Source organism: Heterostelium album (genome assembly GCF_000004825.1).
Source record: "Heterostelium album PN500 unplaced genomic scaffold PPL_contig15, whole genome shotgun sequence".
Lineage (NCBI taxonomy): Eukaryota > Evosea > Eumycetozoa > Acytosteliales > Acytosteliaceae > Heterostelium > Heterostelium album.
Window position 1 is genome coordinate 520,471 of NW_008805092.1, and position 16,861 is coordinate 537,331.

Here is a 16,861-nt window from a genome sequence, read left to right on the forward strand (position 1 = left end):
TGGAAATAGAGAATAATTGATTGATTGATTGATTGATTGATTTGATATTTACCTTTTAAAAAAATACTATATAATAATTAAATTATATTATTTTTTGTAATTTTAAAAGTATAATAATAAATTTTATTTAGCTATCTAAAAATATTATTAGTTAGTTAGTTTAATAATGAAAAATAATAATTTTGTTTGATTGATTACAGTACTTGTTTGTTATGCTTACTCTCATTTTATTATAATTTAATATTTTCTTTATTAATGTAATTACATTAGATACTAGTAGTAAAGTAAGTTTTAGATAGTGATCAATGTGGTGATTGCTACATATATTATTGATGATAACAGTTGTTCCGTTGTTGCTTGTTGCATTTTTAATATTAAATTTCATATGCCATCAAACTTATCACAGCATAATTTACATTGCATATGAATGATCAGGATTATTTTTATTATCATCAATGATACTCCAGATAGAGTACACTTTCATTCATTGTTTGATTCATTGTAAGTAACAATATAGATAATGAATGAATTGATGATAGTTGTAAGTATATATAAGTGTTTATAAACACCCATTATTATATATTATCACCACAACAATTTTGTATTAGATATATGTGTTGAACAGTGGCTACTATGAATATATCAAATCATATCATATGAAAACTAAGTAAGTAAGTGTTGTTTGTTGAGAAGTGTAAGTGTGGTAATTAATATAAAATTTTAGTGAGTGTTGTTTGTGTTTTATGTGTGTGTGTTGCGTGAGAATGTGTTTGAAATGTGTTCAATTGATAATGAACTTCTCACATTATCATTTTGTAATTTATTTTTTTTATCATACATTTTTTTTGATTTTTTTATTTAAAAAATTGTTTATAAATTATATATTGATAATGAATCTAATGTTATTATGACTCTGTGCATTGTGGAATTGCTTCAAGTGTTTCTTTTATGTTATCACAAATATCGTTGTTGGCAATGAAAATAGATTTGAGAGTGGAGTTGAGATCGAGTGCATCTATGATATATTGACCGCCTTGATCCTGAATGTGATTTCCACTGAGTCCGAGATGTGTGAGTGTACCGTTGTTCTTCAGTGCTTGGCATATGAATTTAGCACCGTCCGGTCCCAATCGGTTGGAGTCTAGTGTCAGTGAGAGAAGATTGGTGTTGTACTTGAGTGATTCACCAATGGCACGACCACCCGACTCTCCAATGAGATTGGATACGAGGGAAATCGTTTGAAGTGGTGGGTTGTTTGCAATGACCTGTGAGAGTGCGATGGCACCTTCGTCGCCAACACGATTACTATCGAGAATCAACCAAACCAAAGTTGGAAAGAGTGCTCTTACCACTTGAGAATTGCTCGAGATTCGGCACGGAGTAAGACAGTGGACTCTTACCGGTCTTGTTGTTGCCGATGTTGCCGATGCCGATGTTACCAATGTTGTTGTTATTGTTGTTGTTGAGACCCCTCAGATTGACATGACTGGAACTAATACGCATATTGGCTGCCAGTTGTTGTGTGATTTGCTGTTGGAGATGTGAACATTGGACACTCTGAGTGGTATGAGGTGGACTTTGTGTGCTGCCGGATTCCGTCAGGTTGCCGCTGTTATTCAGCTGGTCAATGTGTTGTTGTGTATTTGGATTGAATGTTGAGTTTAATATGGACTGTGCAATCGATTTGCACGATTCAGAGCCGATACGATTCGCCGCCAGATTGAGTTTAATGAGTGAGGAGTTGGTGCCGAGTGCCTCACCAATCAGCTTTCCACCGCCATCGCCAATCATGTTGTAGCTGAGATCGAGATCGCGCAATGTTTTGTTTAGCGGCAGTGAATAGGCGATTGATTTCGCACCTTTGTGTCCGATTTGATTGCCAGAGATATTGAGTGAAGTGAGTGTATGGTTCGTTTGGAGAGCATCGCCAATGGCGTGTGCAGCCTGATCTCCAAATTGATTCCTCTTTAGTATCAGAGTGTGCAGTGATCTGTTCTTCTTGAGTGACTCGCCAATGGCACAACCAACTACGTTCTCCAGTTGATTCATTCCCAAGTCGAGGTATAGGAGTGTCTGGTTGGTGGCGAGCGACTGGCATAGCGCCAGTCCACCCTCTGTATCAATCATTGTTCTATGCAAATTGAGAGAGGTAAGTGTTTTGTTGACGAGTAGCGATCGACCAAATTCGATTCCACATTGTGGGCCGACGTCATTCGCCGACAAGTCGAGCTTCTGTACCGAGGAGTCGAGCGCCAACGACTTGGCAATGGCGACACCACCGCGGTCCTGGATGAAATTACTACTCAAATCCAGTATCTGTATATGATTATTATAGGCAAGAGCAGCGCCAAACTCTAGCATTCCAACGTCCGATATCTTGTTGGTAGCGAGATTGAGTTCGCGCAGAGTGGAGTCGCGCGACATCAACTCGGCGATGGCATGCATCGTTTTGTCAGAGATCGAATTGAAGCTGAGATTCAAGCTGAACAGCGACTCATTGCCCTTGACGCTGTCGAGCAGTGCAACACCATCGTCGTCCGAGATGTGCGAGTGCATCAGACTGATCAAACTGAGATTCGGATTCAACTGGAGACGCGAGCGTATCAGTGAGCGCATCGCGTTGAAACTGATATCCAAATGCTTGATGGAGCATCGCTCTTTCTGCAGCTGAAGAAGTCTCTCTAGATTCTCACAGGTCAGTTGCGAACAAAACTGCAACTTTAGCGCATTGAGATTCGGCAGGTACTCCAACATATCGATGAGCGCTTCCACTGTGAAATGATTACACTTTGAGAGATCCAAACTACCAATGTAACGTCCATACTTTTTAAACAACACCAGCAGATTCTCATCATTTACAAACGATCTATATTGAAACAATGATAATTGTATCAATTTCTTTGAAACTGCGGATATTGCAAAAATAAATAAGTAAAAATGAATGCAAGAAAATATGAACGTTCAATTCAATTCAACACCTACAACTTAATATTGTAATATATTTTGTATCTATATATTGATTCTTTTTCTTATCTACTATATTACTATTGTTATTTGTACTATTACTACTATTATTATCTTCTTTATTCTTCTTATGATTATGTAATGATCTTATCTTTTGATCATTCTGAGTGGTTAATCTTTCTACTAATTGTTTTGTTATTTCCATTACATTTTCAAATGATTTTGGTTTACTATTATTAATATTAGTAGTAGTATCACTATTATTATTATTACTATTCTCTGTCATTTTTAATATTATATTATATTATTTGTAACTATATAAAAAAAACTAACTATTGCTTTAGCTATTTACTTTCAATTATTTTAAATAATGTAAACTGAAATTAAACTAAATAAAAAAATAAATAAATGTCTATTTATATTTATGTGGATTGGATGTTGTATATATGTATGTTGAGGTAATATATTGATATATTTGCCAAATTTTAACCCTTCAATATCTCATTTCAAATTATCAAAACTAAATTAAAAAATGATAAAATGATAATGATAATGTGGTTGATTATATTTATTGTGATTATCCAAAAAAAGTAAAAAAAAAAAAAAGAAAAAGAAAGAGAGATATAAAAAGAATATAAAAAGAGAGAGAAATAAAATAAAATAAAAGAATGAATTAGAGAATGATAAGTAAAGTAAAAGTAAGTAAGTATTGTTAAAATTAATATAATAAAAAAAAAAGAAAAAAAACGATGAAAAATAGATCAAATTAAGGTTAATAAAGGTGTAGGAGATAACTTGAGCAAGTATTTTTTTAAACAAACTATTTTTCTCATTTTTTGTTGTTTTTTTTTTTGTTTTTTTACCTTATGCAACTGATTTTATATCGATAAACAAGACAACGACAACGACGATCTTCCTTGAGTTTTGCCGACCGGAGTTGTGTGTGTGTGTGTTTTGTCGATTTATTGGTAACGCCGAGGAGTAAACGAAATACCACCCAAAATTAATTTAAAATATCTTGCCTTGTCTTGTCTTGACTTCGAACGCTACAAAAAAAAAAAAGCGTAGCTACTACTAGTCAAGTTATGAGAAAATTAATTGTATTCTTTTCTTTTCTTTTCTTTGTGTTGGTAACTAATGTTTGTTGTTTGTTTCACTATGATTATCAAAGCAATGATAATAGAAAATCAAAGTTGAACCGAATCTACTATTTTATTTGAAGTTGTGGTGGGTGTTATTGTTGTATGTGCGTGTGTGTGTGTTTGTTTTTATTTTTGTTCGTTCCTACGTTGTTTAAATCTATAATAATCTTTAATCAAATCTCACAACAAACTATTTTAAAACTATTTTTATTATTAATATTATTATTATTACTATAAAATATTGTTATTCTTTCTTTATCTTTATATATATATTATATTTATTAATCTAGTGATTGTTTGTATATGTGAATTATGATATGTACAAAATCTTTTTTTCACTTTAAATATGTAAAGATTAGAGAAAAAAAAAAAAAAAAAAAAACTTCTCTGTGCTGGTGGTATACTTTGTAAACAAAAAGTTAAATGATTTAAACTAAGTAAAATAGATAAAGTGTAATCTAGTCTGGTTACTGTGAATTAATAATTAGCAATAGTGCTGTTGTTTTTGTTGTAGCTAGAATGTAGGTCTGTTTTTTTTTAAAATGTTTATTTTTATTTTATTAAATTTCTCCAATCCAACATCTTCAAATTTCTTATCTTTTTTTTATTATAAATACTCTTACTTTTAGACCCCTCTTTGTACACCAAAGAATCTGTGCACATCATCCGTGTCATCATTTATTTTGCTGAAAAAAAAAAATTTTAAAAAGTTTTTTTTTTTTTTTTTGGTTAACTGTGAATTGATCTGATTGATGAAATATTACACTATATTAGAGCAAGGGAGAGTACATTTATTGTTAAAGAGTTACACTGGGAATAAAAAAAAGTAAAAATAATAATAACAAAAAGAAGAATCCCCAAAATCACCATAAATATCTATAATTGTCAACCACCACTTCAACACAATTCCCAGATGATGGTGCATGTGGTGGTTTGGGTAACAATTTGTAAAAAAAAAAGAAAACATTTCACCATTTTCACCAGAGTCATAGCTGAAAATCATCGTTTATTGATTAGCGATTTTTAAAAGTGTGGTGAGTAGTGGTGAATTGTGGTGAAAGGTGGTGGAGTGTTGTAAAAAAAAAAGATTTATGATTATTATTATTCGGTTCGTCGCTCACCCCACTAATCGAAGTCAGAGTAGTAGTTACCACCACCACTACGATTTTCATTTACAAGTAAATGTGTTTTTGATTGCAGATATCGGTAGATTGATTTGAATTGATGTCTTTTCGCTGATTCTAACGCATTCCTCGAGAAACCTTCCGTTCTATTTTCACATAGGAAAACCACTACATCGAGATGTCCACCGTTTGCAGCACCGTCAATTGCCGTATACAAGCAACCTTCACTACGATTGTGATGAAGAAATTTCAAGATTTCAAGGCGACCTCTCGATGCGGCTAAGTCCATCGCCTGCACATCACAACGGAAGGTTGTATTTTCATGGAGAAACTTTACAGTTTCGAAATGGCCATTGCAAGCTGCTTGGTTCATCGCTTGATGACTACATCCAGCATTCGTGTGTTCGTGAAGATATTTCAATACGTCTAGGTGTCCGTTTCCAGCTGCACCATCAATAGCATGGTAACTACACATCTCCGTTCTATTTTCTCTCAAAAATCTAACGATCTCCAGGTAGCCTTTTGCACTTGCACGATCAATTGCATTCTCTGAGCAACCTTCAGTTCTATTGAAATGTAAATACTATAATTAAAGACAACATATAATCAATTAATAAATTGACACGGTTTAGGATTAATAATTAATTTAGACTTACTTTTAAAATATCAAAGAATCCATTGGATGCACAATAGTCCATCGCAAGTTGTGTGCAACCTTCACTTCTATTTTCACTTAGGAAGCGAACACAATCAAAATATCCATTCTTTGCAGCCAAGTTTAGCGCGTTTGTGGTGCATCCAGAAATGGAGTTGGCATGAAGGTATCTAAGTACTTCCAGGTGACCATTGGCTGCGGCAAGTTCAATTGCAAAAGATGAAGATCCTTCAGTTCTGTTTTCAATCAGAAATTTCACAACATCCAAGTGGCCTTTACTCGCTGATAGATCAACAGCATTCTCTGAGCAACCTTCCGTTCTGTTGTGATGCAAAAATTTTACTACTTCAAGGTGTCCTTCTATCGCGGCATTATCCATAGCGCTTGTGGTACAAGCTTCAAGCGATGGATCGGTATTCTCGTGTAGCCAAACAACAACACCCAACTGACCTTTACTAGCAGCTTGATCCATTGCATTGGTTGTCAAACAAACATCGGGTGGTGTTGTGAAATTCGCTTTCAGAAATTTAATGCATTCGAGCTGACAGTTTTCCGCTGCTTCTGTATAGCCACGTTTCACCAATCGGTTCATCAAAAGTGGATCACCATCGAAATCGATAAACATCCTATTGATAATAAGATCTACCAGTGATATGCGACCGACTTTACATGCAAGTTTGAAGATATCGTTGATCTCATAGACATTGAAGGGCATGAATTTCAAACAGATATCAAACATGAATTCCAAGAGATCCAATCGTCGCTTCTGAAATAGTATATCAATCAACCGGTTGTATTGTTTTTTATCTAGTGATTGAAAGCGTTTGGTAAACTCCAATTTAAATTCCTCTACGTAGCCAAAGCGTATTAGCTGATCCAAATGCTCGTTGATCAGTTGTGGCCACCTGTAAATACCAATTTCCGTGGAATCCCCAAACTGTTCGTAATCCGATTCTAAATCGACTTCACCCTTCCTATTGATTACTCTTATCCATCTAAATATATAATTTCTCAAAATTTTTGATTGTAAAATAGATTTAAAGGATGAATCAATTTTATTATTACTTTCCATCTCTGTGTCTTTTAGTAAAATAATAATATAAATATTTAATTTGTAAAATGTCAGATGATTTAAAGAAAAAAAAAAACAATTAATGGATAAAAAGATCAATCAAAGAAAAAAAATCACAAACCCAGAAATTTTCAAGTAAATATCTAAAATTAAAGTTTGTGATTGATTATTTTTTACTTGTTTTTATTTTATTAATTTGTTTACAAAAGTTTAGTAAATAAAATATTAAATATTATTTTCGAAAAAAAGAAGTTAATAAAATAGAAATGCAAATGTAATCACATTCATTGAAATAATTTATTTGTTTTTAATTTTTTAAAAACTCGAAATTACAGATAAAAAGTTCAAAGAAAAATATCAAATTATAAAATGAGAAAAGATAATAAAATATGATTTCATTTTTTTTAAAAGTTAAATTAAACTTTCAACCTTTAACTTTTTTTTAACTTTTTGTATAGTATATATATTTACATAGATATCAATAGTATATAATATTGTTTATTATTTATAATAAGATTTTATTATTTTATTTTATTCTAGAAAAGAAAGATGGATAGCAATCTAAGTGTAAAGATTGCAGCGACTGCGACTTCAATTCTATTGAGTACCTATCTTTTAAAGAAGCTTTGGGTATCAAAGAAAAAGGTTACCGGCGCAGATACAGATGTTTCTGACACCACAACAGAAGAGAAATTTCCAAAAGAGTGGAATGATCTTTTAAGATATTGTTATCTTGAAGATTATGTATGTTACTACTATTATTATTATTGTTGTTTGTTTGTTTGTTGTTATAAATGATATTAATAAAGTTTATTATTTTTAATAGGATTCAATATTTAAATTGATAAATGAAGATAGATTGACTAAATCGATATTGGAATTCACAGATAATGCAAAGTGGAATGCATTACATGTTGCTGTGTCGAAAGGTAATCATGCAATCGTTGATCTTCTCTTACAAACTGATATAGATGTAAATGTACAAAGTAAGTTAAGTTGTTTGTATTTACAATATTATTATTATTATTATAAAGTTTATTAATGTTTACATTTGTTACAATAGATGATAAAGGTTATACTGCATTACATATTGCATCTTGCAATGGATTTCTAGAGATTGTTAAATCATTGCTACTAAAAGACAATGTTGATTGTTTGTTAACCAGTTCATCATTGGAGTCAGTCGTCTACTTGGCAACTTCCAATCAATATATCGATATTGTAAGATTGATATTTAGTTATTTGGATAGATTGAGTAAGGAACAAGAAGGAGAAGAAGGAAAAGAAGGAGAGGAAGAAGAAGATGAACTAAAGAAGAAGAAAAAGAATAAGAAATATCAATTGGTAAATCAATATAATATACATGGTTCAACACCATTACATTTGTCAGTGTTGAGAAAGAATTTGGAATTGATGAGACTACTGTTGGATAGCGGTGCGGAAGTGGATGCCGTTAAGAAGGATGGAAGTACTGCACTTCATATAGCGGCGGTCGTCGATTTCGTAGAGGGAATCGACTTGTTGATGCATTCGTCGGCTAACACCAAGCTGCTCAATCGATTTGGAAACACAGCGCTTCACGACGCATGTATAAAGTCGAATGCCAACGCAGTGCGTGCAATCCTGGCTTATGACCGTTCACTCGCCAGCCTGGTGGACAACGACAAATCGACAGCGCTACACTTGTCTTGCAATCTGGTGACATCGACAGTCGATTCACATCGTGAGGTTATCGAGGCGTTGCTCTATGCCGGCGCAGACGTCAATGCTGCCGACGCCGGAAACGCCACTCCACTTCATATTCTCTGTTGTAACAGTGGTGAGAAAGCCAACGAATTGATACCGTTGCTCTTGGAAAACGGGGCAAATCCCACACTTGAAAATATCTCGGGTTGGACACCTCTTCATCATTGTGCTAATCTCAACAATCTCGAAGCTCTAAAGATGCTTAGCGATTGGTGTGCAAAGAATCAATCAGAGTTTCTCGATACTTTCGATGTAAATAAAAAAAAGATAGCTAGGAGCAGAGATGACAATGCCGCCGAGCTGGAAGACAGGAACGCTGAAAAGGGCGAAGACCGACTAAAGAGAATCGCACACGATATCGAGGTGGGTAAAATTAAAAACATTGTATTCCTTACGGGTGCTGGTATAAGTGTTAGCTCGGGAATTCCAGCTTATCGTACAAAGGACGGTATTTACAATCGTTCAAAGACATTCCAATTCTCGATGGATTCACTGCTGGACGATCCCGACGCATTTTACAGTGGCGTCAAAGAGTATTTCTATCCGGTGGTGACGGGCGAGTTCAAACCGTCGAAAGCACACGAATTCATTGCGCGACTCAACGAGCGTGGTCTCCTCCTGAGAAACTTCACCCAGAATGTCGATAATCTCGATGAGAAGGCTGGCATTCCAGAGGAGAGAATCGTACATGCACACGGATCATTCCTCCACTGGTATTGCACCGGTTGTGGTAAAGAGGAGAAGGATTTACAATCGGTGTGGAAAGAAATTGGTCGTGGTGGAACACCGATCTGTGGCAATAGACCTTGTCGTGAGGTATTGCGTCCGGGTGTTGTATTCTTCGGTGAACCTCTCCCATCTTATTTCCATCAGCGTGCCATCTCTGACCTGAGAGATGCCGATCTCCTCATTGTCATGGGATCATCGCTACAGGTCTATCCATTCGGTGGATTGCCAAACGACATTGATCCAAAGAGACCGAGAATTCTCATTAATTCAGAGGCTGTAGGACCATTCCGAGGTGTAACTGACTTGCAATCAAACGAGAACAACAACAACGACAATAGCAACAGCAATCAAGATCAACCAACTCTAAGAATAGAAACAAGAGGAAGTAGAGATACTCTTATCCTAGGAAATTGTGATGATGGAGTTGAATTTCTTTCGAAAATATTTAACATTTAAGACTTGTACTTTAAAAAGAAAAACAAATAATTAAAATTTACTTTATTAAAATTGTTGTTGTTGTTGTAAATAATAATACAAGTAATAGGAGTAGAGATGGGTATAATCGATTTGAATCACCTTTCATAATTATTGATCTTTGATTTGTAAATTCTTTATCGGAAGATGATTCTGATGGTTCATTCAAAGGTTTTGGTGATCCCGGACTCTTTGAAGGTGTCAATGAGAGTATATAATCTCCACTCGATTCTTGATTTTTGCAAGTAATATTTACGTATGCTTTTAAGGTTCCATAGAATTCAAATTCAAATGGAGTTGATATGCCAATGAATACTTTTGTTTCTTGATATTCAATATCTAGATCCATTGTTTCCTCAACACCAACGCTACCTGTGATCGTAAAGTTTGAAGTATAGTTCCTTTCCAAAGGATCCCAGTCTATCATAAAGGTATTTGTTTTACCTTTTTCAATTTGAATTCCAAATTTTATTTGTCCTCCTAGTTCTATTGTTTGAACTACTTTTATTGTTCCATTATTATTTTGTGATAAATATATAGATGAATTGGAATAGCTTATAAATAATCCTATAAATAATATTAAAATCTTTATTATATTATTCATGATTATATAGTTAGTTTAAATTAAATTGAAGAATTTAAAAAAAATAAAAAGAAAAGAACATAGTAGCTTTTAATAAATTCTTTTTTAAAAATAAATTAAAGTATTAAATAAATAACAACAATTTTATTTCCTTCTATATTCCATATATGGGAGTTATTATTATAACTACTATTAATAACTTTTTTTTTTGATCATAGGTGTTGATTCTCCCGAAATCTTAAATGTCAAAATAAATAGAGTTTAAATAACCAATATTTAAATCTATGTATGTTTAACCAAGAGTTGTTTTTTGAAACCACAAGTTCTAACTAATTTATCTATTATATATTAACCAATCATACAGTTATGTGAATGAAGATAAATGTGTTAAACAAAAATGAAATGAAAATAACAGAAGATCACCCCACAGTTTTTATTTTGTTTTGTTTTATTCAATTCGAATAATAAACAACACAATGATTACTATTATTTATGATTTTCTTCAACAAATAAACAAAAACATAATTAAAATAATTTTAACATCTTCGTGGTGTAAAAACAACAAAACAATTTTTATTTTGATCAAATTAATTCATCAAGTTTTAGTATTTGTTATTATATATCAACACACAATGAAGAGACAACAATTTTAATATATGATAATAATAGGGTAAGTTGATGAGATACCAAATCATCCAAGAGAAATGCTATTAATTTGCAAAAACAAAAGATTCGATTATTATTATCTATAAATCAATAGGTAAAATTGAATTCTACTACAATGAATGAATAGTGAGTGATGGTATCACTTATTTGATCATCAAATTGAAATCAAGCACTATCAATACTCGACGATTTTAAATATGATATTTTGATTTAATTAAATATATTATTATCGTTATATTATAATTTGATTAATTTATTGAGTTGGAATTTGTTCTCAAAGTAAAACTAAAATAAAACAATGTTTACACCTATTGTCCATATCTTAATGCTTATTTCATCTTTTTTTTCAATACTTACAACTATTACTTATGTCATTTTCAAAAAACATAGAACATTTCAACTTAAATTAATAGTTTATCTCTGTTACTCATTGTGTATCCAATATTTATTTGTTGTTTTATCATTTTCATTCAAAGCAGGGTCCGAAGTATGTATTGGAAATAGTATAGTTCACCATTATTTTTATTTAAATGTTATTTTGTGGAACACTTGTGTTGCATTCAATTTCTATCAAGTATGTTCATTAAAAATTCAATTCATCATGGCAATGAAGAAAAATAACAAATAAATCTTTATTTTTTTATAATAAAAAAAAGGTATTTATTAAAAATAACAAAGATGCAGAAAACTATGAAATTTACTATCATTTAATCGTATATGGAATTCCATTTATTGATTGTTTATTCAATGCAATCAAAAGAAATTATGGAGTTGTTAGTGACCAGTTTGTATTATTAAATAAAATAATTTCAAATCCATAATTAATTTTAAATTAAAATCCTTTTAATAATTGTTATTTTAAAAGTTGTTCTATTGTAGGCGATCTATGGTATATTTTAGGTTTATATGTTCCAGGTTTAATTTGTTTTGTAGTGAACATGACAATATATATTGTACTTTCATTTAAAATTGGATATATCTTAAAGAATACACCTGCAACCTATAGAAAAGATAAATCAAAAGAATTAAAAGTTCATCTATCAATATTTGTATCTACAGGAATTCTAGGTTTCGTTAGTTTTCTAATAACTTTTATTGCATATTTCTCAAAGAATTCAATTCTCTATTGGTTCTTCTATAATTTATGTTTACCACTTGAGGTATTTATAAGAAAATGATAATAAGTAGATTCACCAATTTATTAATATATTTATACTTCTAGGGAATTGGACTGTTTTATTGTTATTGTGTGAATAAAACAATTTTTGAAAGCTATAAAGATTTATTTAAAAGTATTTTTTCAAGAATTAAAAATCTTTTTATAACCAACCAACCGAATGAAAACCAAACTAAACCAGAATTAAAGATTCCAGAAAATATAACGATAAAAATAATGAATAACTAACCCAAATAAAAAAATTCAATCTTTTTTTGGTTAAAAATATCTTCAGTCTTGATAATTTTTTGTAAAAATCTTGATCAACAATTGTTTAAATTAATTTTGGTAGTTCGCAAAGGTGAGATAATTGTTATTTTAACTTTATCTAACTTTATTTATTTGTAAGTAGTAATGATTGAAATTCATCTAATTTCATTTCTCTTTTTTTGTGTCGTTGATTTTAAAAATAGATCTTTTTTTTATTCCAACTACTCTAAGGATAAGATAGATATGTGTAGATAAATTAACCACAAATCTTACTAATTATTGGTTACCGACTAGATTAGTTGTGATATATCTAGATCTTGTTAATTAATTAAACTAAAATTGTGATTTTTGAACATATTTGTTTAAAGTTATTTTTATCATTCATTCTATATTTAGAGCTAACTTTTCATCGCTTCATTGTTCACTTTGATCATCAATATTGTTATCTATCACAAAGCACACTACACAAATACTATCTGAAAAAAATTAAAAACAAATAAAATAATATTTTTGTTGTTGTGGGTCAGAAAAAATAGTTAAATAAAAAATTAAATAAAAAAATATTTCACACTACTAACTTTTAAAACCAATCAGATTAAAACAAAACACACAACACCCACTACACACACACACAAACAAAAAACTAATTCTATTTATATTATTATTCATCGTCGAAACTTTTGATTAACGGTCGTTGAACTATATGTTGATTAATAATTAATATTATTATTGTCAGTCACAACAACAATCGTCGTTTTATACCAAACAACTCACACTACACTATCACATCATAAGAGTAGATTGTAGTTGAGTTATATATAATGTCGGTTTAAAACAACAATTTCTTTCTCTTTGCTTTTGTTTTTATCATAAATTAATGACATTAGACCAAAAATTTACCATTTTTAATAGGTAGAGGAGGTCGGTCTCTTTATACTTTTACTTTAAAAACCAACATACCCACACATTTGTTTTTGTTTTGTTTTGTTTGTGTTTTTGTTTTTGTTTTGTTGTCTTTTAGCACTACTACTTTGTTTGTTTGTGGATTGAAATCCGTTCAGTCTGAAAAACATAGAACTATGTTAGTAGTACTACTTGCAATGGTGATTGGTGTGTAAACAAAACAACTGTTTGTTTTGTTTGGTATTATTTTTCTTCTTTTTGAGAGTGATTTATATTTGGCTTCAAATTATAATATTGGCAAATAAAAGGTGAAGAAGTTGTGAGTTGTTTGTGAATTGTTAAACAATGTGATATTTATTAAATTGGTCAATGATTCATTCTACACCGAGCTCGCTTCCACCTCCTACCTACCCATCTAATAATAACATATACAACTATAATATCAACAATTGTGAACACATTGAATTTTCTTTGAATCACAGTACTTACAATTAATTGTATCCGCCTATTGTTATCACCACCACCAGAACAACCATATTTCAATGTGATCACAAATCCTTAGGATTCAAATTAATTTTTACCAAAAACAATCATCAAAGATATATAGTTCACACCTCTTAATTAGTCAAACAATACTCTTTGTCATTTTCATGCCATTTAATTTATTGTATAATGATAAAAATAAACCATTTTTAAAATCCATGCAAACTAGTAAAGCTGTTAAATTGAGTTTGAGGTAACTGAAATCATCACACCATACAACAACAATACTAATTTTCAACGTTTTGTTTTGTTTTATTTTGTTATATTTTGTATACAAAACAGAGGTCGGACGACTACAAAGATGGGGATGGGTATCGCACTCCACACTCACCACAAACAAAATACAACAACTTGAATGAGTATCATATGATGGTTTTTATTTGGACCTAATTTTAATATTTAATATTTTTCAATTGGTGATATACACTTGGTGTTATTCTTTCGATCTACTACTACTGTTTAAAAAAAAGACATTTTTAGCAACTGCAGCTGCTAATGATAATTAATCTTTGTTATTTCAAACAAAAGTACACCCACCCATTTTACATTACTTTAAACTGAAAATCCATATTTTTATCCAAAACAAGATTACAATCTCAATTTTACATTTGAAATATATATAAAGATTTTAAAAGCAAACTATAAAAGCAATAGAATTTTTCACTTTATTTATTTGTAAAATATAAACAATTATAACAACAACTAAATAATAATAAATAAGATATATAAAAATATATATAATATTTATTTTGTATCAATAGATCTTTTTTTCAATTGTATCATTATCTATAAATATCTGTATTATTATTTTTAAAACTTATCAATTTTCCAAATTAAATTTAGAAAAATGAAATATATAATATTATCAATTGTATTATTATCTGTATTTGTATCATTAAATCTGGCACAAAATGGAATCGATTATTGTGTGCCACTATACGCATCGTTGATGTTCTATAAAGCACAGAGAGCTGGTAAACTTCCAGATAATGATGTTCCATGGCGTGCAGATTCCGTATTGAACGACGGACAAGATCTTGGAATCGATTTATCCGGTGGTTATTTCGATGCTGGTGATTATATTAAATTCACTTTTCCACTTGCCTACGTTATGACAACTCTCGGTTGGTCATACGTCCAATTCCAAGACAACATCGTAAACAAGTGCCATCTACAAGATGAATATCTCTCTGTCTTGAAATATGGAACCGATTGGATCATGAATGCTCATTATGACGCTAACCACTTGGTAACACAAGTCGATGTAATGAATTCACACAGCGCTTGGAACAAACCATCCGATATAGATTACAAACGTACACTTTTCACTGTTGACAACACTCAGAAATGTACCGATGTTGCCATGCAGTCTGCTTCTGCTCTGGCAATGGCTTCGCTTGCATTCGCCAGTACCAACCCAACTTACTCTACACAACTCCTGACCAAAGCCAAGTCGTTGTATACTCTCGGTAAGAATTGTCCAGCCGGAACCATGGTTGTTCCAGACACCTCACAAGGTTACAGCTCCTCTGGTTACCAAGACGAACAAATCTGGGCATCGATCTGCATGTACTTGGCAACTGGAAGATCCACCTCAACAACCTACTACTCTGACTTGACCGGCAGTCTCCAGGCACTTCAAGGTAGAGCCTTCAACGATATTTGGAGTGTTGTTATCAGTTGGGATTCTAAATACTCTGCCGCCGCCATGATGGCATTCAAATCATTGTCGTCCGACCCGAATCTCTCACAATTCTCTAGCTCACTGCAATCTCTCGCCAACGCAATCGTCACCACCTGGTCGAATCAAGATAAATTCACCAATGGCATTGTTTCGAGCAAGGATGGTTGGCAATGGGGTAACAACAGATACTCAATGGGTGGAGCATTCTTGGCTGCCGTTATGAACAGCACCGATTCCAACAACTGGGCAAAGCAACAAGTCAATTGTGTACTCGGTCAATGTCCATCAAACTCGAAATCCTACGTGATTGGCTACGGTAATAACTATGCGCTGTTCCCACATCACCGTGCTGCTCACAATCCAGTACCACAAACAAGTGGCGGACAACTAACCATCAATTACCCAGTGGCAACCACCTACACACTACTCGGAGCATTGATCGGTGGTCCCTCCATTCAAAATCCATCATATACCGACACTCGTGACAACTATATTCAAAACGAACCAGCAATCGACTATAACGCTGGATTTACAGGTGCTTTAGCCGGACTTGTAAATTTCGAACATACCGGAGGTTACAATGGTAATCCAACCTCAACAACATCATCACAATCAACAACATCAACAACATCATCACAATCAACAACTACAACAACAACTTCAAAACCAACCACAACTTCATCAACTACTTCAAGTCAATCGACTTCCTCGACTACTACTACTGCTCACCAATCAACATCATCGACCACCTCACATCTAACAACCAACGGTGAGGAACCAACTGAAGATCCAACCATTTCCAGTGGATATTTATTGAAATCATCATTTATCTTTGTATTACTAGTAATTATTACTTTATTAAATTTTTAAAAAATAAATAAAATAAAATAAAATAATAATTGTAATAATAATATAAAAATATTGTGCAAACCACACTTTTCATTATATTTTTCATCAGACTTTTGTTTTTATAAAAACAAAAATATCTAAAATTGTTTTAGGAGTTAACTAAAAAGGGGTGTGGTAAACTTATAAATAAATTGTAACATACATACATATTTTTTTTATTTTATTTTAAAAGTAATTTTTAAATTCTTAATTTATTTGTATCATTTTATTTATTTATTCATTTAAAATTTATTTTATTTTA

General features: G+C 31.8%; 7 protein-coding genes across 7 annotated transcripts; 3 read left to right on the plus strand and 4 right to left on the minus strand.

Annotated features, from left to right (window-relative positions):
• Positions 1 to 905: 905 nt before the first annotated feature.
• On the minus strand, positions 906 to 2,445 carry PPL_06397 (uncharacterized protein; the record flags this gene model as incomplete). The annotated part of the gene is made up of 3 exons (XM_020577254.1): positions 906 to 1,015; positions 1,187 to 1,471; positions 2,301 to 2,445. 3 exons carry the CDS (start codon positions 2,443 to 2,445, stop codon positions 906 to 908), a joined length of 540 nt encoding a protein of 179 aa, XP_020432928.1.
• Positions 2,446 to 2,971: 526 nt separating this feature from the next.
• Positions 2,972 to 3,250, minus strand: PPL_06398 (uncharacterized protein; the record flags this gene model as incomplete). The annotated part of the gene is made up of 1 exon (XM_020577255.1): positions 2,972 to 3,250. One exon carries the CDS (start codon positions 3,248 to 3,250, stop codon positions 2,972 to 2,974), a length of 279 nt encoding a protein of 92 aa, XP_020432929.1.
• A 97-nt stretch (positions 3,251 to 3,347) lies between these two features.
• Positions 3,348 to 6,957, minus strand: PPL_06399 (ankyrin repeat domain-containing protein; the record flags this gene model as incomplete). Its single annotated transcript, XM_020577256.1, has 7 exons — positions 3,348 to 3,352; positions 3,959 to 4,010; positions 4,298 to 4,365; positions 4,490 to 4,576; positions 5,258 to 5,813; positions 5,887 to 6,401; positions 6,555 to 6,957. 7 exons carry the CDS (start codon positions 6,955 to 6,957, stop codon positions 3,348 to 3,350), a joined length of 1,686 nt encoding a protein of 561 aa, XP_020432930.1.
• Positions 6,958 to 7,039: 82 nt separating this feature from the next.
• sir2B (ankyrin repeat-containing protein) lies at positions 7,040 to 9,838 on the plus strand (the record flags this gene model as incomplete). The annotated part of the gene is made up of 5 exons (XM_020577257.1): positions 7,040 to 7,092; positions 7,503 to 7,701; positions 7,784 to 7,943; positions 8,021 to 9,726; positions 9,806 to 9,838. The coding sequence occupies 5 exons, from the start codon at positions 7,040 to 7,042 to the stop codon at positions 9,836 to 9,838; spliced, it is 2,151 nt and encodes a 716-aa protein (XP_020432931.1).
• Positions 9,839 to 9,925: 87 nt separating this feature from the next.
• Positions 9,926 to 10,510, minus strand: PPL_06401 (uncharacterized protein; the record flags this gene model as incomplete). The annotated part of the gene is made up of 1 exon (XM_020577258.1): positions 9,926 to 10,510. The coding sequence occupies one exon, from the start codon at positions 10,508 to 10,510 to the stop codon at positions 9,926 to 9,928; it is 585 nt and encodes a 194-aa protein (XP_020432932.1).
• Positions 10,511 to 11,453: 943 nt separating this feature from the next.
• On the plus strand, positions 11,454 to 13,529 carry PPL_06402 (uncharacterized protein; the record flags this gene model as incomplete). The annotated part of the gene is made up of 4 exons (XM_020577259.1): positions 11,454 to 11,729; positions 11,812 to 11,939; positions 12,021 to 12,315; positions 13,494 to 13,529. The coding sequence occupies 4 exons, from the start codon at positions 11,454 to 11,456 to the stop codon at positions 13,527 to 13,529; spliced, it is 735 nt and encodes a 244-aa protein (XP_020432933.1).
• A 1,345-nt stretch (positions 13,530 to 14,874) lies between these two features.
• On the plus strand, positions 14,875 to 16,723 carry PPL_06403 (glycoside hydrolase family 9 protein; the record flags this gene model as incomplete). Its single annotated transcript, XM_020577260.1, has 2 exons — positions 14,875 to 16,554; positions 16,670 to 16,723. 2 exons carry the CDS (start codon positions 14,875 to 14,877, stop codon positions 16,721 to 16,723), a joined length of 1,734 nt encoding a protein of 577 aa, XP_020432934.1.
• Between the last annotated feature and the right edge of the window lie 138 nt (positions 16,724 to 16,861).